General features: G+C 40.6%; 1 protein-coding gene across 5 annotated transcripts in view; it reads right to left on the reverse strand.

Moving 5' to 3' along the window:
- Positions 1 to 20,276, reverse strand: part of tp73 (tumor protein p73) — a 164,559-nt gene that overhangs the window by 61,255 nt on the left and 83,028 nt on the right. For all 5 annotated transcript variants that reach the window (XM_059952184.1, XM_059952182.1, XM_059952183.1 and 2 more), the window contains one exon: positions 9,410 to 9,655. In XM_059952184.1, the coding sequence (XP_059808167.1) occupies positions 9,410 to 9,655 (246 nt within the window). The remainder of the gene's footprint in view (positions 1 to 9,409; positions 9,656 to 20,276) is intronic.

Genomic DNA, 20,276 nt, shown 5'->3' on the forward strand with positions numbered 1-20,276 from the left:
ATATATTAACTTATCATCGAGAAACACTCTCTTCTTACCCCAGGCCCTTTGTAGAATCTGCGTCTTGGTGCTGTACCGAAGGAATTTAATTATTATAGGCATGGCTTTTTGTCCTGGGTAGGTTTCGGAACCAGCACACAGTGTGTCCTCTTGATTTCCAGCTCCATAGTTGAGGGAAGATCCAGCGTGTCCTGCAGTAACTTTTCGACAAACTCCGTCATAGATGAGCACTCCGCTCCTTCGGGAACGTTGTAGATTCTGATATTTTTCTGCCGTGATCTTCCCTCCAGATCAAGCAGTTTACCTTCTTGGTGATGTATTATTTTTATTGTCTTGCTCAGTATCCACTCCACGTTTCGAACGCGATCTTCCACCTTCTCGATTCGAGTCTCTGCCACCGCTATTTTTTGATTAACACTGGTGAGCTCTGCCTTAATATCCCGGAGCTGCTGCTTTATTTCTTTCTGGACCTCCATTATTTCTTTCAGGATTTTGAACATATTCGCCGCTCCGACTGAGCGAGGCCCAGCAGCCGCCTCGCTAGCACGCGGTCGGGTAGGACAGACTCTCGCTGCACTCCTCTCGGATGCAGGCTCCGCAGTGTCACCTTTTTTATTTCTGTTCCTTTTCCCCATTCTTGCCCCTCTTTTCAGTTCAAATATTTTTTGAAAAATATTATATTTGATGGAATAACGGGACTTAATACGCGCTTTTCCGGAGGAGCTAGTGACTTAAGCTGCCATTCTTGATGATGACGTCACCGGAACCATCATTTGTAAATTTCAAACCTGAGATTAAGTGACATAAAAACTGATGTATTAATGTATATGAGTCAAAGATGGACATATTGAACTTAGTCACAGGTTGGCCAGTTGGCCAAGTATAGTCTTGAAGCATTGTTGCCTCCTGCAGGTACTTATCTTCAATAAAAACCTCATTTATCTGTCAGATTGATGCACAAATCAGCTGCAGCACTGGTTTCTAGACCAGAACTCATCCCTCAACTAATAACATCAAAAACAGTGTAAGTAGTCATCTCTCTTGACTGCTGCTTGTAAAAGCTTGCTGTATGTAAATCTAAATTTGGCTGCTGAGTTTAGATAAGTAATTTCAGAATCTACAGTTCCGAGGCAATCATTACAAGACAGTATGGCAGGACTGAACAGAGCCAGCACAGATTTATAAAAGGAAAACCATGCTTGATCAATCTGTGGATGTTCTTTGAGGATATGATTAATGGATTAGATGAGGGGACACCAGTGGATGTGGTGCATTTGAAGTTCCAGCAGATTTTCCTTAAGGTCTCAAGCAGGGTGTTTGGTCAACAAGGTTGTGGCGGAAGGCTCTCAACCCAAAACACTGATATTTATTTATTTCCAACAAATGCTGCCTGACCTTCTAAGTTTCTACAGCATTTTCTAAGTTTTGCTTTGGAGATGGAGCTGGTATACTGTCAATGAGAAATAGATACTGGGAGTGACTAATTTCTCCCAAAAAGGGAGAATAGAGATGGCAGACTGCAATTACTGGGGTTCTCTTGGGATACGTGCATGGGCACCAGTTTATCACAGGCTAAATCAACCATTTGGTTGAGGAGACCAGATGCCATGACCTGATGGCGAAAAACTAGATTAAAACGTACAAGTACATTAAAACGTCTAGTGAAACGCATTGTTTCATGTCAATGACCAACATAGTATGCTCACAACTTATTAACCTAACCTACACATCTTTGTAATGAGGGAGGAAACCAGAGCACCTGGAGGAAACCTCCCAGAGAGCAGCAGGAACTGAACCCAGGCCACTGGTGCTGTAATGCAATATACTGTCTGCTGTGCTACTGTGGTGCCCCACATGAACAGGGAAGAGGAAAATACGTCAAGCCTTGGTGAGACTGCACCTAGACTATTGTACATTTTTGGGTCTTCTTACCTAATGAAAAATACCTGCCTTGCAGGGAGTGCAGTGAAGATCCACCAGACTGGTTTGCCATATGAGAAGAAATCGAATAGTAGAGCCCTGTACTCTCTGGAGCAGGGGTTCCCAACATGGGGTCATGAACCCCTTGGCTAATGGTGGGAGTCCATGGCATAAAAACAGTTGGGGACCCATGCCCTAGAGCAGGGGTGTCAAACTCATTTTAGGTCACGGGCTGGATTGGGCAAAATGCAGCTTCATGCGGGCCGGATCAGTCGGGCGCTTGCGAACGCAGCTTTCATTGCCTCCGTTTTTTCAGCCTGTTCTCATGTGTCTCAGACTCTGCTATAACTACAAAGTGTTTCACTTCACAAATTCCATTTCTTATGAAGAAGACTGCTGAGCAAGCATTATTTTTATGATTGGTATTAACACAATCATAGGCTTCATATCACCGGGCCATTAATAATTAAAATAATAGATCTATCTGAAATGATCTCGCGGGCCGGATATAATTGTACGCCGGGCTGGATATGGCCCGTGGGCCTTGAGTTTGACACCTATGCCCTAGAGGTTTAGAGGAATAAAAGGAGATTTCATTGAAACTTACAACATACTTACAGGACTTTTAAACTGGAGGATTTTTTTTGTGTGGCTGAAGAACCTAAAGCAGAGGCTGATGGTCTTAGAGTAGGAATCATGCCTGAGGAACTAGAGCCGAGGCTGACGGTCTTAGAGTAAGAATCGTGCCTGAGGAACTAGAGCCGAGGCTGACGGTCTTAGAGTAAGAATCGTGCCTGAGGAACCTAAAGCCAAGGCTGGCGGTCTTAGAGTAAGAATCGTGCCTGAGGAACCTAGAGCCGAGGCTGACGGTCTTAGAGTAAGAATCGTGCCTGAGGAACCTAGAGCCGAGGCTGGCGGTCTTAGAGTAAGAATCGTGCCTGAGGAACCTAAAGCCGAGGCTGACGGTAGAGTAAGAAATAGACCATTTCAGATGAAGATGAAGAGAAATTTCTTCAGACACAAAGTGGTGAATCTTTGGAATTCTCTACCTGGAGGGTAGTAGAGGATCCAACAATGATATCAAAACAGAGATCATTAAATTTGTGGATTTTAAGGAAATAATGCAAGAAAAATGCCATAGAGTTAGATCTGCCATGATCTTGATGAAAAGGGAAGCAGGCTCAAAAGATCAAATGGCCTACTCCTACTCCTATTCCTTATGTTCTTAATATTCTCATTCACTGGATTTAAATAAATTAACAAATCATTAGAGTAATGTCAACTTAGAAATCTCAGCTCCAAGGGATATGCATGTATCTCTCCAGTTAGCATCATTAGACAGTGATTCTACATGGGAATCATGGACAAATTTCTCTTCCTGAGCAAAAGGGTTTGTGTAAGAAACAGCCATTACTATTATTAGAAACATAGAAAACCTACAGCACAATACAGGCCTTTTGGCCCACAAAGCTGTGCCAAACATGTCCTTACTTGAGAAATTACCTAGGGTTACCCATAGCATTCTATTTTTCTGAGCTCCATATACCTGTCCAGAAGTCTCTTAAAAGACCCTATTGTATCCGCCATTGCTGGCAGCTCATTCCATGCACTCACCAATCTCTGAGTAAAAAACTTACCCTCATATCTCCTCTGTACCTATTTCCAAACAGCTTGTTCACGCTTTTAATTAACTCACTACAGAATCTGGCCCTTTAAACAAATCTACACACTCAGCAGACTCTTGGTTTTCAGTGTGTTTTACTTTAAGCTTGTCTCTTCTTTTCAGGCTCCAAGTAAATCATTCCATAAATTTATTGATGTGTGAATACTTATGGCACAGTATCTTGTATCATTTGGATCTCAAAGCCCTTCACCATTGTTGGTCTTGCCTTTTAGCTAAAAGATACAATGTTTTAAAAAGATTTTAGTGCTACCATGAATACTAGAATTCTTTCTGTTTTCCTCTTAAAGTTTTTAATCTTGTTAACATCCTGAGCTATAGGCACACCCTTTTATCTGGGTATCTCAAAGGAAGCAGGGTGGAGATATGTCTCTGCCAAAGGAGGTGTAAGGCGTTCCTCCCACCACTAGCCAACAGGTCACCCTTGAGCAAGGTATAACACCTGCTTAGCCCCCGATCAGGGTCATGTGAAGCCATGGGAGCAGGTGGTGGATGGTTTTATGAGCAGCCGGTGCTTATCCTGGTTATGCAACCACTGACACCAGGCAGACAATCTTGGAAGAGTTTTGAAAATGGCTGGGGTTACCCGTCTTGTAAATCCACTGCCCAGAAGGCAGCAATGGCAAAACACTTCTGTAGAAAATTTACCAAGAACAATCATGGTCATGGATATACTCTGCTATATGACATGACATATAATGAGATGATGATGATAATGATAATGCTGCAATGGGTTATATAGATTATGTGTGTCCATTGCACTTACAGTACATATTTAGATGGAGGCAGTCTTCCTCCTCAAAATGTTATGTGTTTGTTTCCTATTTAATGCCCCTTTGGCAACAATGCAGTTAATCAGATGAATTTTCCCTTTCAGGGGTAGATTACAAGAATTTTTGCCTCCAGAGTCATAGGAACTCAGCTGCAGAACACCAAAGCATTTAAAATCATTCCAAGTGAGGCAGAGAGTTTAACATTGCTGCTCCCACCTGCACGTGCCGAAAAACAGAATCTAACCACATTTTCTGACTATTTCATCAACATTTGAACTTCTCAGGTTTGCAAATTAATATCGTACTCTAAGTGCTAAGTTTTTAATTATATTTTGCTATCTTACTCAGCACTTACTCATTAACATTTGGTAAAATATTACCCAAACATCAGAGAGATATACAAACGTAGATCAGACTTTTCAGACTAAAGTCCTATTCACAATTATCAGTTGTAGAATATCAATTATAATTCTTTCTTGTCATATTTATACAAATTTATAGAAAGTCATTCAATTAATTAAAGTAGGCAGACCAGAATTGTAATTGCAGGCCTGAAAATTCAACTTGCTGCCTGTGGTTAATTCTGACAATACAATGTCCCTGCAGGCAGCTAAACGGGAACCAAAGAGCTGTGTGTCGAGAAGTCTGCTGAATTAGTAGTTCAACAACGTTGAACATTGTAGATGTACAAGAGTCAATCATATTGCTGTGATCTGATGTCATGTAAATATCAAACGGGGTACAAGGTATGTAACTTTTCCAAAATGAAATTAGTAAATCAGCTGGAATTTTAAAAACAGCTAAATAAGTTTATGGTTGCCAATTTCGGCACTTTCTTCAATTAAATAAATTTAAATCAATCAGTGACCACTAACCTCATAGCCCTGAATTATTTTAGCATAACAAGTCAAGTGATATAATCATTATGCTAATGTACCTAACAATGCTAACAAGATAATAATGCTATTGCAAAAAGGATTATAGATAATTTTATAATTTTGATAGTGCAAATCAGAATGTAGTACCGCCCAGAGTTAGATGAAGGTAGCACATACCACTAGGGTAACGTAGGCAAAGATTTCCACATAATCATGGGAAATGTAATGTAGTGTAAAAGACATATACATAATATTACATTAAATTTATACTTCTTTAATAACTTTGCACATTTTATTCTCCTCCGCTAAGGTGTGGATCCAATTTGCCAACAGGCAGAAACTTCAAGAGGAAGAGTGGACAGACGGTAGCAGCAGGTAATTTGTCACCTAATCCTCATAAGAAAATCTCCATTTGATGTTACTGGGTATCTATCAGGACCAATTACCCCAAATGATTTTACTGATTTTAGCGAAGAGTACTGAAGACCAACTGCAACTTCTTCTCAGGAACTTTCAACAAACAGCTACCTCCAGATAGATTTGGATTCAGTCTGTTATCTTCCTTATTTGTAAGGCTCACTATTTGGGGAAACTCCATTTTTTGATTAAAATGATATTGTTCCCAAGAACACGCAAAATCAACAGCACACAGTGGCAATATTTATGAATATCTTAAAGGTAAAAAAGTAATCGCTGGAATAAAATTTTTCTTACTAATTACATTCCTAATCTTGCAAAGATTTGCCTTTGTTCCTCTCGCTCATCTCTCTGTTGGATTCCAATCTATGTTTTAGTATACACCTTTTAACAAGAAATGCTGGAAATTAATTCTGGCAGTACACAGCAATGTCTGTTAGCACCTGTAAAGAATAAAGTGCAGTTACTGTTCTAAATCAAGCCCTTTAGTCAGAGATGTTCATACAATGATGTTCTGTTTCCAGCAAAGTGCTACTCTTTGGTAAAAGTTCACCAATGATCCCATTGCTCTGTATTTTCCCAACACCTTTCCAAATTATTCTTTAACATTCAGATAAATCTCTTCTGAAAATTGATCACTGAATCTACTTCTGCCTTTCTTTTTGAAAGTGTATTCCAGATCATAGTTACTGGTTGTATAATGAAATCATTCTCTTCATTTCCATGTTTTTTAAACCAATGGTCACTAATATGTGTTATTACATCAATTCCTCTCTGTAATTCTTAAATACTTTACCAAACTCTTTCGAGAACTTGTTAGATCTCTCATTAACTTTCTCTGCTGTTGAGAAAAGAACCCAGACTTCTACAGATGCACAGCATAACTACAGTCCATCATACACAGTAACATTCTTGAAAATTTCTCCTGGAACTCTTCCAAGAGCTTCAGTGCAATTGGCTTTCGTCTAATGAAATATTTTTCTATTTACCAATGCAAATTGACACACCGCCTTTTCCCTTTTGTTTTCATAATTTTTCACACCTTCAGTGGATGGAGAAATCTACAGAAAATATAATAGTTCTGTTGCTGATTTCCTTAGAAGCAGAGGTAAAATGCAAGCCAGTATCTTAACTTTCCTTCCTCCTATTCTTTTACTTTGTGTGTGCGTGCGCGTGTCCATGTGTGTGCATGCACGCACGCGTGTGCATGTGTGCGTGTGTTTTTCTTATGCCACCTTTTCTAGCTTTAGCTGCAATGTTACTTCTCCTCTTCTTTGTCCTCCAAACGCAATTCATTACTTTAATTTGCTGGATGCTATTTTATACAACAAAATTATGTCTCTTTTCCTAATTTCCTTCTACTAATGTTTGGGATTACCCACAAGGCATACAGAGCAGTAAGTGAAGGAGGACTTGTGTCTGCTCTTACACTGAGATCAGGGTGAGAAAGTGGAGGTGGGAGAAAACAGAATTTATGTTAGAGATGATTTTTGAAGTTACTTTACTGATTATTACAATAATAATGGTACTGGGCAGCATTACCTATTCAAAGATGGTCTGCTTTACAACCAGTGCCAATAGATAACATCCATCTATTGTTGTTGTTATTTGTTGTTAAGTTCCATTTTGTCAAGTTTTTTTAATATTACATAATTAAATGCTATACAAGGATTTCATTTGTCAGTAAAAGAAAAACCTTACACACAAAATGCTGAAGGAACTCTGCAGGTCTGGCAGCATTTATGGAAATAAATAAACAGTTGACGTTTCGGGCTAAGATTCTTCTTCAGGACTGGAAAGGAAGGGGGGGGGGAATGAAATAAAGAATAAAAAGGTAGGGGCAGGGGAAGGAGGATAGCTGGAAGATGATAGGTGAAGCCAAGCAGGCAGAAAAGGTAAAGGGCTAGAGGAGAAGGAATTTGATTGGAAAAGAGAGTGGACCATAGGAGAGAGGGGAGGAGGAGGGAACCCAGGAGGAGGTGATAGGCAGGTGAGAAGAGTTAAGGGGCCAGAGTGGGAAATAGAAGAAAAGGGGAGGGGAGAGATTTTTTTCTTAAATTCAGAAGAAGAAATCAATATTCATGCCATCAGGTTGGAGACTACCCAGATGGAATACAAGATGTTGCTCCTTCAGCCTGAGGGCAATCGCATCATAGCACACGAGGAGACCATGGACTGACATGTTGGAATGGGAATGGGAATCTGAATTGAAATGTTTGGCAACCGAGAAGTTTATCTTTTGGTGGATGCTGCAGAGGCATTCAACGAAATGCTCCCCCAATTTACGATTGGTCTTATCAATGCAGAGGAAGCCGCATTGGGAGCAATGGACAAAATACCCAACTGAAGCAGGTTTGCAGATGAAGTGTTGCATCACCTGGAAGGACAGTTTGGGGCCCTGAATGAAACGAAGGTGAGGTATGAGGTGAATGGGTAGGTGTAGTACTTTGGCCGCTTGCAGGGATAAGTACCGGGAGTATGATTAGTGGGGAGGAATATTTTTACAGGAGACAGGGTGGGAAGAGGTATGGTCAAGATAACAGTGGGAATTGGTAGACTTACACAAAATATCTATTGACAATTTGTCTCCAGAGACGGAAAAAGAGAGAACTGAAAAGGAGAGGGAGGTGTCAGAAATTGGTCAAGTGAATTTAAGGGCAAGGTGGAAGTTGGAGGCAAAATTAATAAAATTGACATGCTTAAGCAATGCTGATGCTGTGGGAACCACAGGGTACTAGGGTGGGGCATTAACTATATCAGAACAAGAACTGAGGTGTGGTTTGGAACAGATATCCTGCTAACAATATGGTACTATCAACTAATCTTGCTTTCTGCCTGGTCTCAATGTAAATGTAAGAGACAGGAACTTAAACAGTTAAATTATAGATATCATTCCAACTTTAATGAAAAGTCAGCATCTTCAATTTTTGCTAGAGTTAACTGCTGCCACTCACAACAACCTAATCAACAGCCTGCCTGCCTGCTCTTTACATTGTGGTGAGTCCTTTTGCAGACAAGGAAGAGCAGTACATTTTAAATTGCACTTGAGAAAAACACTAATTATCCCGTCGGTTACCAGCAGACAGGGAGCTGTGCTTCTCCTACTGTGGAAAGGATGCTTACTCGTCTGCAAGTCTGAACATCTCCCTCCAGGAGATAACACAAGCAACATCTAACATGTGCCTGGATTGCAAGCATGTTCAGTCACGTCTTGTTGCAAGACATAATCTTTAAAATATATCAAGGCTGTTAAAAAATGGATTCTGTAGACCAGTGTTAAAACCAATTTTCACAATTAAAAACACTTTGACTTTTCTCATTGGAGGAAGTGAAAATGTTTCAGTTGGAAAAGTTTGAGAATCTTTCATTCCATTTCATTTCTGGTCAGGATACAGTTCAAAATTTTATTTCTGTTGCAAAGACAGATATCTGCTGTCAGGCAATTTAGCTGAGTTGCAGACGAGACACATTAAAAGCAACAATAGTATTTGAACAGAACACCAAGTTTAGAACTTGCACTAAATTGATACTCAATAAAACATCAGTTGCACATCACATTTAGATAACTTGTTCAAGGAGATGAGAAAGTTGGAGGAAGAAACAAAGAAAATATTACTAGAGACTGAGACTAAAAACATTCCTTTGATTGTTGCTGGTGTATTAATAAGCACCAGATTCTTTCTACATAGTTATGTTACTTAACATTGAATATTGATTAAAATATGAAAAATCAGACTTACAGTCCAGGTAGCTGATTTTGCAGTACTTGATTGCTGAAAAGTGACTTCAAATAAATGTGGTCCTGGGTAGTCTGTGTTGGAGGGGATAGCTGGAGCAGGCGACATTGTGTCAAACGTAGAGCTTGGTTGAGAGTAGGGAGATGGCGTTGGGACATTCGATGTGTGCTCCGAGTTGTAAGGGCTGGCGGAAGATGCACGGTTGGTGATACTCTGATCCATGCTGCTGTTTAGCAAATTAAACTGGGACTACAGAGGGAAAGGGGTGGGGATAAGAAGAGAAACAACCAGGTAAGGACTTGCAATATTTTAGACTATTAAGAAAACACACATCAGGCAGCTGTCAGTGCAGTTCAGCTCCTGGAATTCTTTTTTTTTCTTGTTGCCCCATGTAAAGACTTGTCAAATAATTAATTATAAATATATTTTTCAGACAAGTATGGAGGTAGAAATATCAGCTTTTAGCTTTATATTTCTTGTTCTTTTTTTTGACTACTCAACTGTGATTTGATGGTTTTTTGAAGTTTTGTTTCTGGCTTCAATTGCAGCAGAAATCTGAATTCAGCTTTTTTTTTGTATTTAATTCATATAATTCCAGGTAAACACAGCAGTTTGTAAAAATGACTGAAAAAAATTTGAAAACATCTTTCAAGGAGTGAGTATCAGCTTGAATTATTTTTTTAGAAAAGGCTCATGGTGAAAGTCATTAATATATCTAAAAGTATCAAGTAAGCTTGTTAAGAAAGTTTTATTATTCAATTAAAAAATAACACTCCCTCATGCACCTCACTTCTCTCCTTTCTTGAAGGTATTAACATGAAAAGCTCTTATATCGACAATTGCTCTGGGCAACAAGGTTTTGCTTCCTGAATACTGGGTGTATCTTCTGGACTTTGGGCTGCTGATTATGAAAATCACCATGAAATTTCCTTATCATGCATCTTTTCTTAAAAAAAATTGCCTATATTTGTTACTTCAGTTCATTATTCAAGTCAATTAAAATGTTGCCCACAATGCAAGCTGGAAAGTTTTCCATCTTGTCCAGGCACGCCTGGGCATGCTTAGGCAGAGCGGATGCTGCATGGCAGGACAGGCTTTAGAAAGGCTATAAAAGCATCATGCACACATCGTTCTATACATTGCGTTTACATGTACAATCGGTTTGAGATCATGTTGATTCATATGCTCTATGCTCATAGTATATTGTGTGTACTCAGTATAATAAAATATTTTCAGGAGTACTTGTGATAGCAAAATACCTCGCCAACGTTGCAACAATCATGATACTTTCTGTTATATTTGTGGTGTATACAATTAAATCTCAAAGACAGAGCATGGCTACTCTCATTAAGAAAGCCTCTGAGCTCTACTTTGGGTGTAAAAGTGGTGACCAAGACAAAACCTGGGCTCCTCACACATTTGTGTGCAACCTTCACTGTTGATCTTTGAGCTTGGCTCAGAGGTACTTGGAAGTCAATGCCGTTCACTGTGCCAATGATATAGTGAGAGCAGAAGGATCATGTGACAGACTGCTACTTCTGACCAGTGTGCCTGGTTTCTCTGCTCAAAACAAGAAATTCATTCAATGTCCCAATCTCCCTTCAGCCATTAGACCTGTGCCACATGACAATTGTTAGTATCTGCCATCTCCATTAAAGCAGCCATTCCTTGTGATCACTATAGGGGCAGCACTTAAGCAAGCTATTTTTCCAAGCTAGTGCATCATCATTGAAATCAATTTGACTTCTGCATATCAGCCAGGACAGTTTATAAGAGCAGGAATTGTCTTTCTGATCAAACAGTGCTGAAGCCAATGATGGCAACAGAGCTATTGTAGAGAATCTAAAGCAATACACACAAAATGCTGGAGCAACTTGACAGATCTGGCAGCATTGATGGAAATGAACAGTCGATGTATTGTGCTGAGACCTTTCTTCAAGACTGAACAGGAAGACACCAGAATGAAAAGGTGGGGAGAGGGGAAGGAGGATAGTGAGAAGGTGATTAGTGAAGCCAGGTAGTTGGGAAAGGTAAAAGGCTGGAGAGGAAGGAATCTGATAGGAGAGTAGACCATAAGTGAAAGGGAAGGAGGAGGGGACCCAGGGTGAGGTGATAGGTAGGAGGGAGGTAAAAAGAAGAGTAGGGAATAAAAGAGGGGAGGGTGAGGGATTTTATTTTATTGGGAAAAAAATATCAATATTTGTGCCATTAGGTTGGAGGCTACCCAGATGGAATATGAGGTGTTGCTCCTCCACCCTGAGGGTGGCCTTATCATGACACAAGAGCAGTGGGCCAAGCACCGGGCCGCAAAGCACATGTTACCAGGCCGTGAGGAAACAATATGATCTGTCGATATGAAACGTTATGAGTCAGCTGCACCTTTCCTCATTCCCTGTCACGTCCACTGTTGAACTTGAACATATGCGAGGTCATTACCTATGAGTCATCCATGTCAGCACAGGAAGATGATCAACTCCTCGAGCTTGCAAATGACGGTGGCCTGAAAAGTATATTTGACATAACATCTCTGCCAGCATTCTGGATCAAAGTCAAGGCTGAATATCTTAAGATAGCCACGAAAGCACTTTTTGTTGCTATCCATTTTGTTGCTTCCATTTCCAACATCATAACTCTGTGAAGCGGGCTTCTCTGCAACGAATGCAACAAAAACTAAATTGCGGAATAGACTGGACATAAGGAACCCCCTTCGAGTATCGCTGTCTCCCATCACCCCTCGATGGGACCATCTTGTTGCAGGGAAACAAGCCCAGGGCTCCCACTGATTCAGCGATCTTGTTGTGTTGCAAAGATTTTATATGTTCATACAGGGAAAATATGCGCTGTGTGTTTAATATTAAATTTGTTAGGTATACCCTGTTAGAAACAAAATTGAGTGTTTTAGCCACTTATAAGTGACTTAGTTGACTTAGCATCTATACAGTATTCCACTTGTGATTAACACCCCCTCCCTCCCCACCGGTTGGCCGGTCTGCAAGAATATTGTCAATATTAAACCAGTCCGCAGTGCAAAAAAGGTTGGGGACCCCTGCACAAGAGGAGGTCATGGACTGACAGAATTTAAATCCTGTCTTTTTGATAGCTCCACATTATTTAGTTCATTGACCATTACTGACAACTCACTATCACTGCATCTAAACTCCTTCCAGGATAGAGAATAACACAATACCCATGGAGATCATTAAAAAGGGCATAAGAAGAGGGGGCTATCTTGGACTTGAGGTTTTTCCTGTCATTCAAAGTGATTGTCCCTGATCTGTCTTGGGCCTTCTATGCTACTTTCCCAATATGTTCTGAAGACCATCACAAATAGGAGCAGAATTAGGCCATACGGCTTAATGAGTCTACTCTACAATCCCATCATGGCCGATTTATTTTCCATTTGAACCTCATTCTCCTGCCCTCCCCCTGTAACCTTTAATGCTCCTAGTAATCGAGAAACTATCAACACAATTCCCAAATCATTGAAAAATTTATCTACTCCTTTTGACATAGTTGAAGTGTGCAATTTTGCCTTGGGACAGTTGAGTGGCAGATAATGCCTCAGGTCACTCATTCTTTTGGTGAAGAGGCTTCACTACTTTGAGGTAATGGTCTTATTTAAAGTTGGTGAAGGTGTTTCAGATGAGGGGTGCCTCAAAGCAGAGAAACATTGTCTTTTAGGGACACTGATACACCCCTCCAATGCTGGATAACTACTTTGCGGTGTGTTTATTTTTTGTGTATTTGCCAGTCCTTTAACAAAATTGTTATTTTAAAAATTCAATACTGCACTATTGAAGCTACAAAATAATAAAATTGCTCCATCCAAGTGAATTAAAATTTTAGCTAGCCATGAACAGGCAGTGATTGTATCACTGGAACAGTGAATTGCTAGTCTCCGCTCTCGTTGTTGCAGGAGCAATTTATCTCTCCCTTGCTGGGAGAGCGAGACTGTCTGAAATACTGAAGAGCTGATTTGTAGACTGTAGGTTTGATAGATTCTGGATTGAGGACTCCTTGGGGCTTATGCTGTTGCTTGCATTGTGAGGGGGGGTCAGTGCTTTCTGCTGGTGCGGGTGTGGAGGGAGGGGATCAAACCTTTCACAGCCACTTGTGCAAAGGGAGGGGGTTGGGGGTCTTCGGGCCCAAGTTTCTATCATTCATTCTATGGTGTTTCTTGTTTTGTGGATATCTGTCAAGAGTACATATTTCAGGTTGTACACTGTATACATACTGATATTAAATGAACCTCAGAACATTTATTCCCACCCAAAATAGGGAACATTAGCAACTTGCTATGCCATGACAGTAATGGGGATCAGAGTACACAGGTACAGATGATGAACTAGTGAAGAGGGCAACAAATCAGATTTTTGTGCTCCATTTCAACACAACATTGCAATGCAATCGTATGGCAATAATGTCACAGTATCTCATGGTAGCTTTACAGTATCAGCGACCTGAGTTCAATACCCACCTTTGTCTGGAAGGAATTGTATGTTCTTTCCATGACTGTGTGGGTTTCCTCTGGGTGCTCCAGTTTCCTCCCAAAGTCCAAAGTTGTATTTATTGGGAGGTAAATTGTCCCGTGATTGATCTAGGGTTAAATTGGGCGGTGCGGCTTGAAGGGTTGGAAGGGTCTACTCCACACCGTATCTCAATAAATAAACAAATAATTCCAAAATATGAGTAGAAGTTCTGTGACCACACAATTTCTACAGACTCAGCTGTTTACCCTAACAACTACGTCTTACCAGCTAATATGGGTGGTGTGACAAGTGGTGGGAAGGGCCACGAGAGTACTGGAGTAGGACCAGTTGAATTTTTCTAAGGCACAATGTGTAAATTACTTCATTTATGTTATATAATTCTATTACTGGATTTTCAAAGAGGGCATGCCATCTTGTACTCTTTATTGCACAGAGCCTATTGGAAGTGTTCAAGTAGCACACTTAGTGATTATATATTTTCAGCTGCATTTGTGAGTTGGATTGAGCCCTACAGAAAAGCTTTAGAGTCAGACTGAGGAGACTGTGCTTGAAGCAGAAGTCAGGAGTCAGTGGGAAGCCTCCCCTAATGACTACATGTATTGGTAATGTGAGACAAACAGTTGTGACTTGCAGTTAAAACACACATAAACATACAAGTTGTGATTCACACTCGCAGGTACATCATTTATAAATGGAAGCCTGTTTAGAGTGTTGCCTTTCTGCTCTTTTACATAGGATACATAGAATTTACAGTAAAGAAATGTAGGCTTTACTCACGAGCTGGATTTTGGGTTCTTCATGAGGCATCTAAAACTTTGACACGCCTCTATAGTAGAGGGTATATTGACTGGCTGCATCACAGCCTACTACGGAAACATCAATGCCCTTGAACAGAAAATCCCTATGAAAGTAGTGACCTCCCCACCATTAAGCACACCTACATACATGAAGTGTTGTTGCAGAAAAGCATCATCCATTATCAGGAACCCTCCACCACCCAGGACATGCTCTCTTCTCACTGCTGCCATCAGGAAGAAGGTACAGGAACCTTAGAACCCACACCACCAGGTTCAGGAACAGTTATTACCGCTCAACCATCAGGCTGCAGAACCAAAGGGGATAATTTCACTCAGCTTCACTTGCCCCATCATTGAAATGTTCCCACAGCCTATGGACTCACTTTCATGGACTATTCATCTCATGTTCTCAATATTTATTATTATTATTACTTTCTTTTTGTACTTGCATAGTTTGCTGTCATTTGAACACTAGTTGAATGCCCAAGTTGGTGTAATCTTTCATTGATTCTATAATGGATTTATTGAAAACAAATCTCCTGGTTGTAAATGATGACATAGAATATATGTGATAATAAATTTACTTTGAACTCTTCTCACCCTCAGTTACTTTGTCAAAATATCATTCTATTCTACATCATTCATTTTACTAACTTCTCTCTAAATGGCTGAATACCACTTTTGTCAAACATTACATGTAAAATGTAAGTTGCACTTTCTTACCAATCTGATTAAAGAAGGATTTGGCCTTTATTTGTTTGGTTTTAACCTATTAAACACATCAGAATGCTTGAGACCGATTTGAAAAAAATGTCCAAACAAAACAATGACAAGAAGAAATATTAACAATGTAGGATTTATATATGGATTCAGGGTGCTGCATGTGGTTTTCAAAGTATACATACAGAACAGCGTGAGATGCTCTCAGTGCTACCAGATGGTGGTGAAGAGTCAATGTGAAGGTAAGTCAAAGTAAATTTATTATTATTAAAGTACGTATATGTCACTAGATACCACCTTGAGATTGAATATCTTGTAGGCATTTATAGGAAAATGGATACAACAATTTATGAAAAACTATGCATAAATATGACCAACAAACAACCAATGTACAAAGGAAGACAAACAGTGCTAAATAAATAAATGTGGGCGCACATACTGACAACATGAGTTGTAGTAGTCCTTGAAAGCGAGTCTGTGCATTGTGGAATCAGTTCAGATTTGAGGTGAATGAATTTATCTACGCTGGTTCAGAAGCCTGATGGTTATGGAGTACTAGCTGTTCCTGAACCTGGGGATGTGGGACCCAAGGCTCCTGTACCCTGTCACCTAATGATATTAGCAAGAAGAAAGCATGTCCTGGATGGTGGGGGTCCTTGATGATGGATGCTGCTTTCTTGTGGCAGTGCTCCATGTAAATGTGCTCAATGGTGGGGAGGGCTTTGCATGTGATGTACTGGGCCGTATCCACCACTTTCTGTAGATTTTGGTGTTTCCATACCAGGCTGTGATGCAACCAGTTGGGATACTCCCCACCGTGCATGTAAGGAAGTTTGTCAAACAAATGGAAGAGTAGAGTGTGGCAGAAACTGGGCAAAAAAAAAAAAAAACAGGTACATGATGATGAGAGTGAGGACTCAGTGTTGCCTCTGCGAGGTTTTTCTTCTGAGACAAGATAACCTAACAGAAACTGATACCAGCATGTAATCTAGTAGATGGCAACCTTAGTGACTGAAAACCAATCAAATATTTGTGACTTATGTGATTACTTTTGGTGCTAAACTTACTTTTCTAGCAGGTTGCTAAGGAAACTTGCTTCAGTTGTTGTGCATGGTTGATTCACTATATCCTTACAAAGTAAAGGTAAGGATATCCCTCTTTGTAAGGATATAGTAAATGAAATTCACTATATCCTTATGAAGAGGGAGAAGGCCAGCTTCTAAGTCAGCGTCTAACCACTGGCAGAAATCCTCTAGTTATAGAATCATAGAAAAGTACAGCACAGAGACAGGTCCTTTGGCTCATCTAGTTTGTGCTGAACCATTTAAACTGTCTACTCCCATCAACCTGCACCGGACCATTGCTCTCTATACCTCCACTTTCCATGCTCCTATCCAAACATCTTTTAAACGTTGAAATCCAGCTTGCATGTACAATTTGCACTGGCAGCTCATTCTACACTCTCACCACCCTCTTAATGAAGAAGTTTCCCCTCATGTTCTCATTAAATATTTCACCCTCAACCCATGACCTCTAGTTGTAGTCCCACCCAACCTCAGTGGGAAAAGCCCGTTTGCATTTACCCTATTTATGCCCCCTATAATTTTGTATACCTCTGTCAAATCTCCCTTCAATCTTCTATGTTCCAAGGAATAAAGTCCTAACCTATTCAATTTTTCCTTGTAACTCAGGTCTTCCAATCCGGCAATATCCTTGTAGATTTTCTCTGTACTCTTTCAACCTTATTTACATCTTTCCTATAGGTAGGTGACCAAAACTGCACACAATACTCCTAAATGGACCTTGCTAAGTCTTATACAACTTCAACATAACATCCCATCTCCTGAACTCAATATTTTGATCTATGAAGGCCAGTCTACCAAAAGCTTTCTTTATGACCCTCTCTACCTGTGCCACCACTTTCAATGTATTATGGATTTGCATTCCAAGATTGCTTTGTTCTACTACATTCCTCTTTGCCCTACTGTTCACTGTGTAAGACCTACCCTGGTTGGTCCTACCAAAGTGCAAAACTTGTCTGTATTAAATGCCATCTGCCATTTTTCAGCCCATTTTCCCTCTCTGGTCCAGATACCACTGCAGGTTCTGATAGCCTTCCTCACTGTCCACCACAACCTCAATCTTGGTGTCATCAGTGGATCTCAGACTAGAGTGCTGTACTAGAGGGACTTTAGGACCAGCTTGTTTCATGGAATCTTCGTTAATCCATTCTATTTCAGATGCACCAAATCAGATTGATGGGTTCACAATGCACCATCATGGCAGAGGAGCTGGAGTGTGCTTTATGATCAATTCCTTGTGCTGATTCTGTCCCAGTCCTGTTCACCTGACTTGGATCAAGTCTCATCCTTTTTATCTGCTAAGGGAGATTTCAGCCAACATTTTGGTTGTAGTGTATATCCCACCTCAGGCCAATGTCAAGGAGGCTCTAAACGAACTGAGTGATGTAGTCAACAGGGATAAAACAGCACATCCAGATACCTTCCCCATCATTATGGGGGACTTTAATCAGGTCAGCTTGAAGAGTCTTGAAATAATTATTACCAACAAATCGCTTGTGGTACCAGAGAAAGCAACACAATGGACCACCGCTACACAACCATCAAGCACTTACCATGCCACACCAAAAGTTTGGAAAGTCTGATCACCTGGCTGTACTTCTACTCCCCAAGTATAGGCAGCAACTGAAGACTGCAGCACCAGTAGTGTGGACCAAGAAGATATGGACAAGGGAGGCGCAGGAGCACTTAACAGGCCTGCTTTGAATGGCTGGACTGGTCTGTACTCAAAGATTCTTCTTTGAGTCTGAATGAGTACACCATGGCTGTCACTGACTTCATTAAAACCTGTGTGGATGAGTGTGTGCCTTTAAGAACTTACTGTACATGCCCAAATCAAAAAGTCATGGATGAACCAGGAGGTTCAAAGCCTGCTGAAAGCTAGATCTGTGCTTTTCAAGTCTAGCGATCCAGGTCTGTACAAGAAAACCAGGTATGACTTATGGAGGGCTATTTCAAGAACTAAGGAACAATTCTGAATGAGGTTGGAGGCAAAATCAGAAGCATGCGAACTGTGGCAGGATTTGCAGGCCATTACTTCTTCAAAGTGAACCCTAACACTATGAGCGGCAGTGAGGCTTCACTCCTTGACAAGCTCAAAGCCTATTATGCTTGCTTTGAAAGGGAGAATAAAACTACAGCTATGTGGATCCCTGCAGCACCTGGTGACCCTGTGATCTTTGTCTCAGAGGCCAACATCGGGCTGTCTTTCAAGAGGGTTACAGGCTCCGATGGGGTACCTGGTAGGACTTTGAAAACCTGTGCCAACCAACTGGCAGAGGTTCAATGACATTTTCAATATCTCTTTGCTACAGTCAGAAGCTCCCACCTACTCCAAAAGGGCAACTATTATACCAGCACTGAAGAAGAACAGGGTGAGCTGCCTTAATAACTATTGCCTAGTAGCACTTATATCTATGGTGATGAAGTGCTTTGACATGTTGGTTATGGCTATATTTAACTCTTATCTCAGCAAGGGCATGGACCCACTGCAATTTGCCTATGGCCACAATAGGTATACGTGGACACGATCTCACTGGCTCTTCATACTGCCTTGGATCACCTGGACAATACAAATACCTAGTTGTTGTATTTAACGTCAGGAAGACCAAAGAACTGATTGTGGACTTCAGAAAGGGTAAGATGAGGGAAGACGCACTAGTTCTCATAGAGGGATCAAAAGTGGAAAGAGTGAGCAATTTCAAGTTCCAAATGCACTGTGGAGAGCAGGACAGTATCCTAACTGTCTGCATCACAGTCTGATATGCGGGAGGTGCGGGGTGGGGGCTCCTGTACAGGATCGAAGTAAGCTGCAGAGGGCTGTAAACTTAGTCAGCTCCAACATGAGCACTCGTCTGCGTAGTATCCAGGACATCTTCTAGGAATGATGTCTCAAAAAGGCAGCGTTCAACATTAAGGATTCCCCAACACCTAGGTTATGCCCTGTTCTCATTGCTACCATCAGGAAGGAGCTACAGAAGCATGAAGGCACACACTCAATGATTCAGGACAGCTTCTTGCCCTCTGCCAACTGATTTCTGAGTGGACATTGAAGCCATGAACACTATCTCATTACTTTTCTACTGTATTTCTATTTTTGAACTACTTATTTAACTACAGCATGTTATATACTTACTGCAATTCAGTTTTTTTCTCTATTATTATGTATTGCATTGTACTGCTGCCATAAAGCAAATAGATTTTGCGATATTTGCCAGTGATATTAATCCTGATTCCGAAATTTGCTAATCCAGTTCACCACATTATCATCCAGATCATTGATATAGACCACAAACAACAACGGACCCAACACCAAACTCTGCAGTAGTCTACTAGTCACAGGCCTCCAGTTAGAGAGGTAACAATCTTCTACCACCTTCTGGCTTCCCCACAAAGCCAATGTCAAATCCAATTTACTACCTCATCTTGAATGCTGAGTGACTGAATCTTCTTGGTCAATCTTCCATGTGTGACCTTGTCAAATGCCTTACTTAATTCCATGAAGACAACATCCACTGTATTGCCTTCATTCACTTTCCTGGTAACTTCCTTGATAAACTCTGTAAGATTGGTTAGACAAAGCCTACCATGCATAAAGCTATGCTGACTATCCCTAATCAGTCCATGTCTATCCAAATACTCATCTTTTTAGTCCCTTAGAATATTTTTCAATAACTTTCCCTCAACTGATGTCAGACTCAGTGGCTATAATTTCCTGTTTTATTTTTAGAGCCTTCTTAAACAGTGGAATAACATTAGCTATCCTCCAATCCTCTGATACCTT

This window comes from Hypanus sabinus, chromosome 27, assembly GCF_030144855.1.
Source record: "Hypanus sabinus isolate sHypSab1 chromosome 27, sHypSab1.hap1, whole genome shotgun sequence".
Classification (NCBI taxonomy): Eukaryota; Metazoa; Chordata; class Chondrichthyes; order Myliobatiformes; family Dasyatidae; genus Hypanus; species Hypanus sabinus.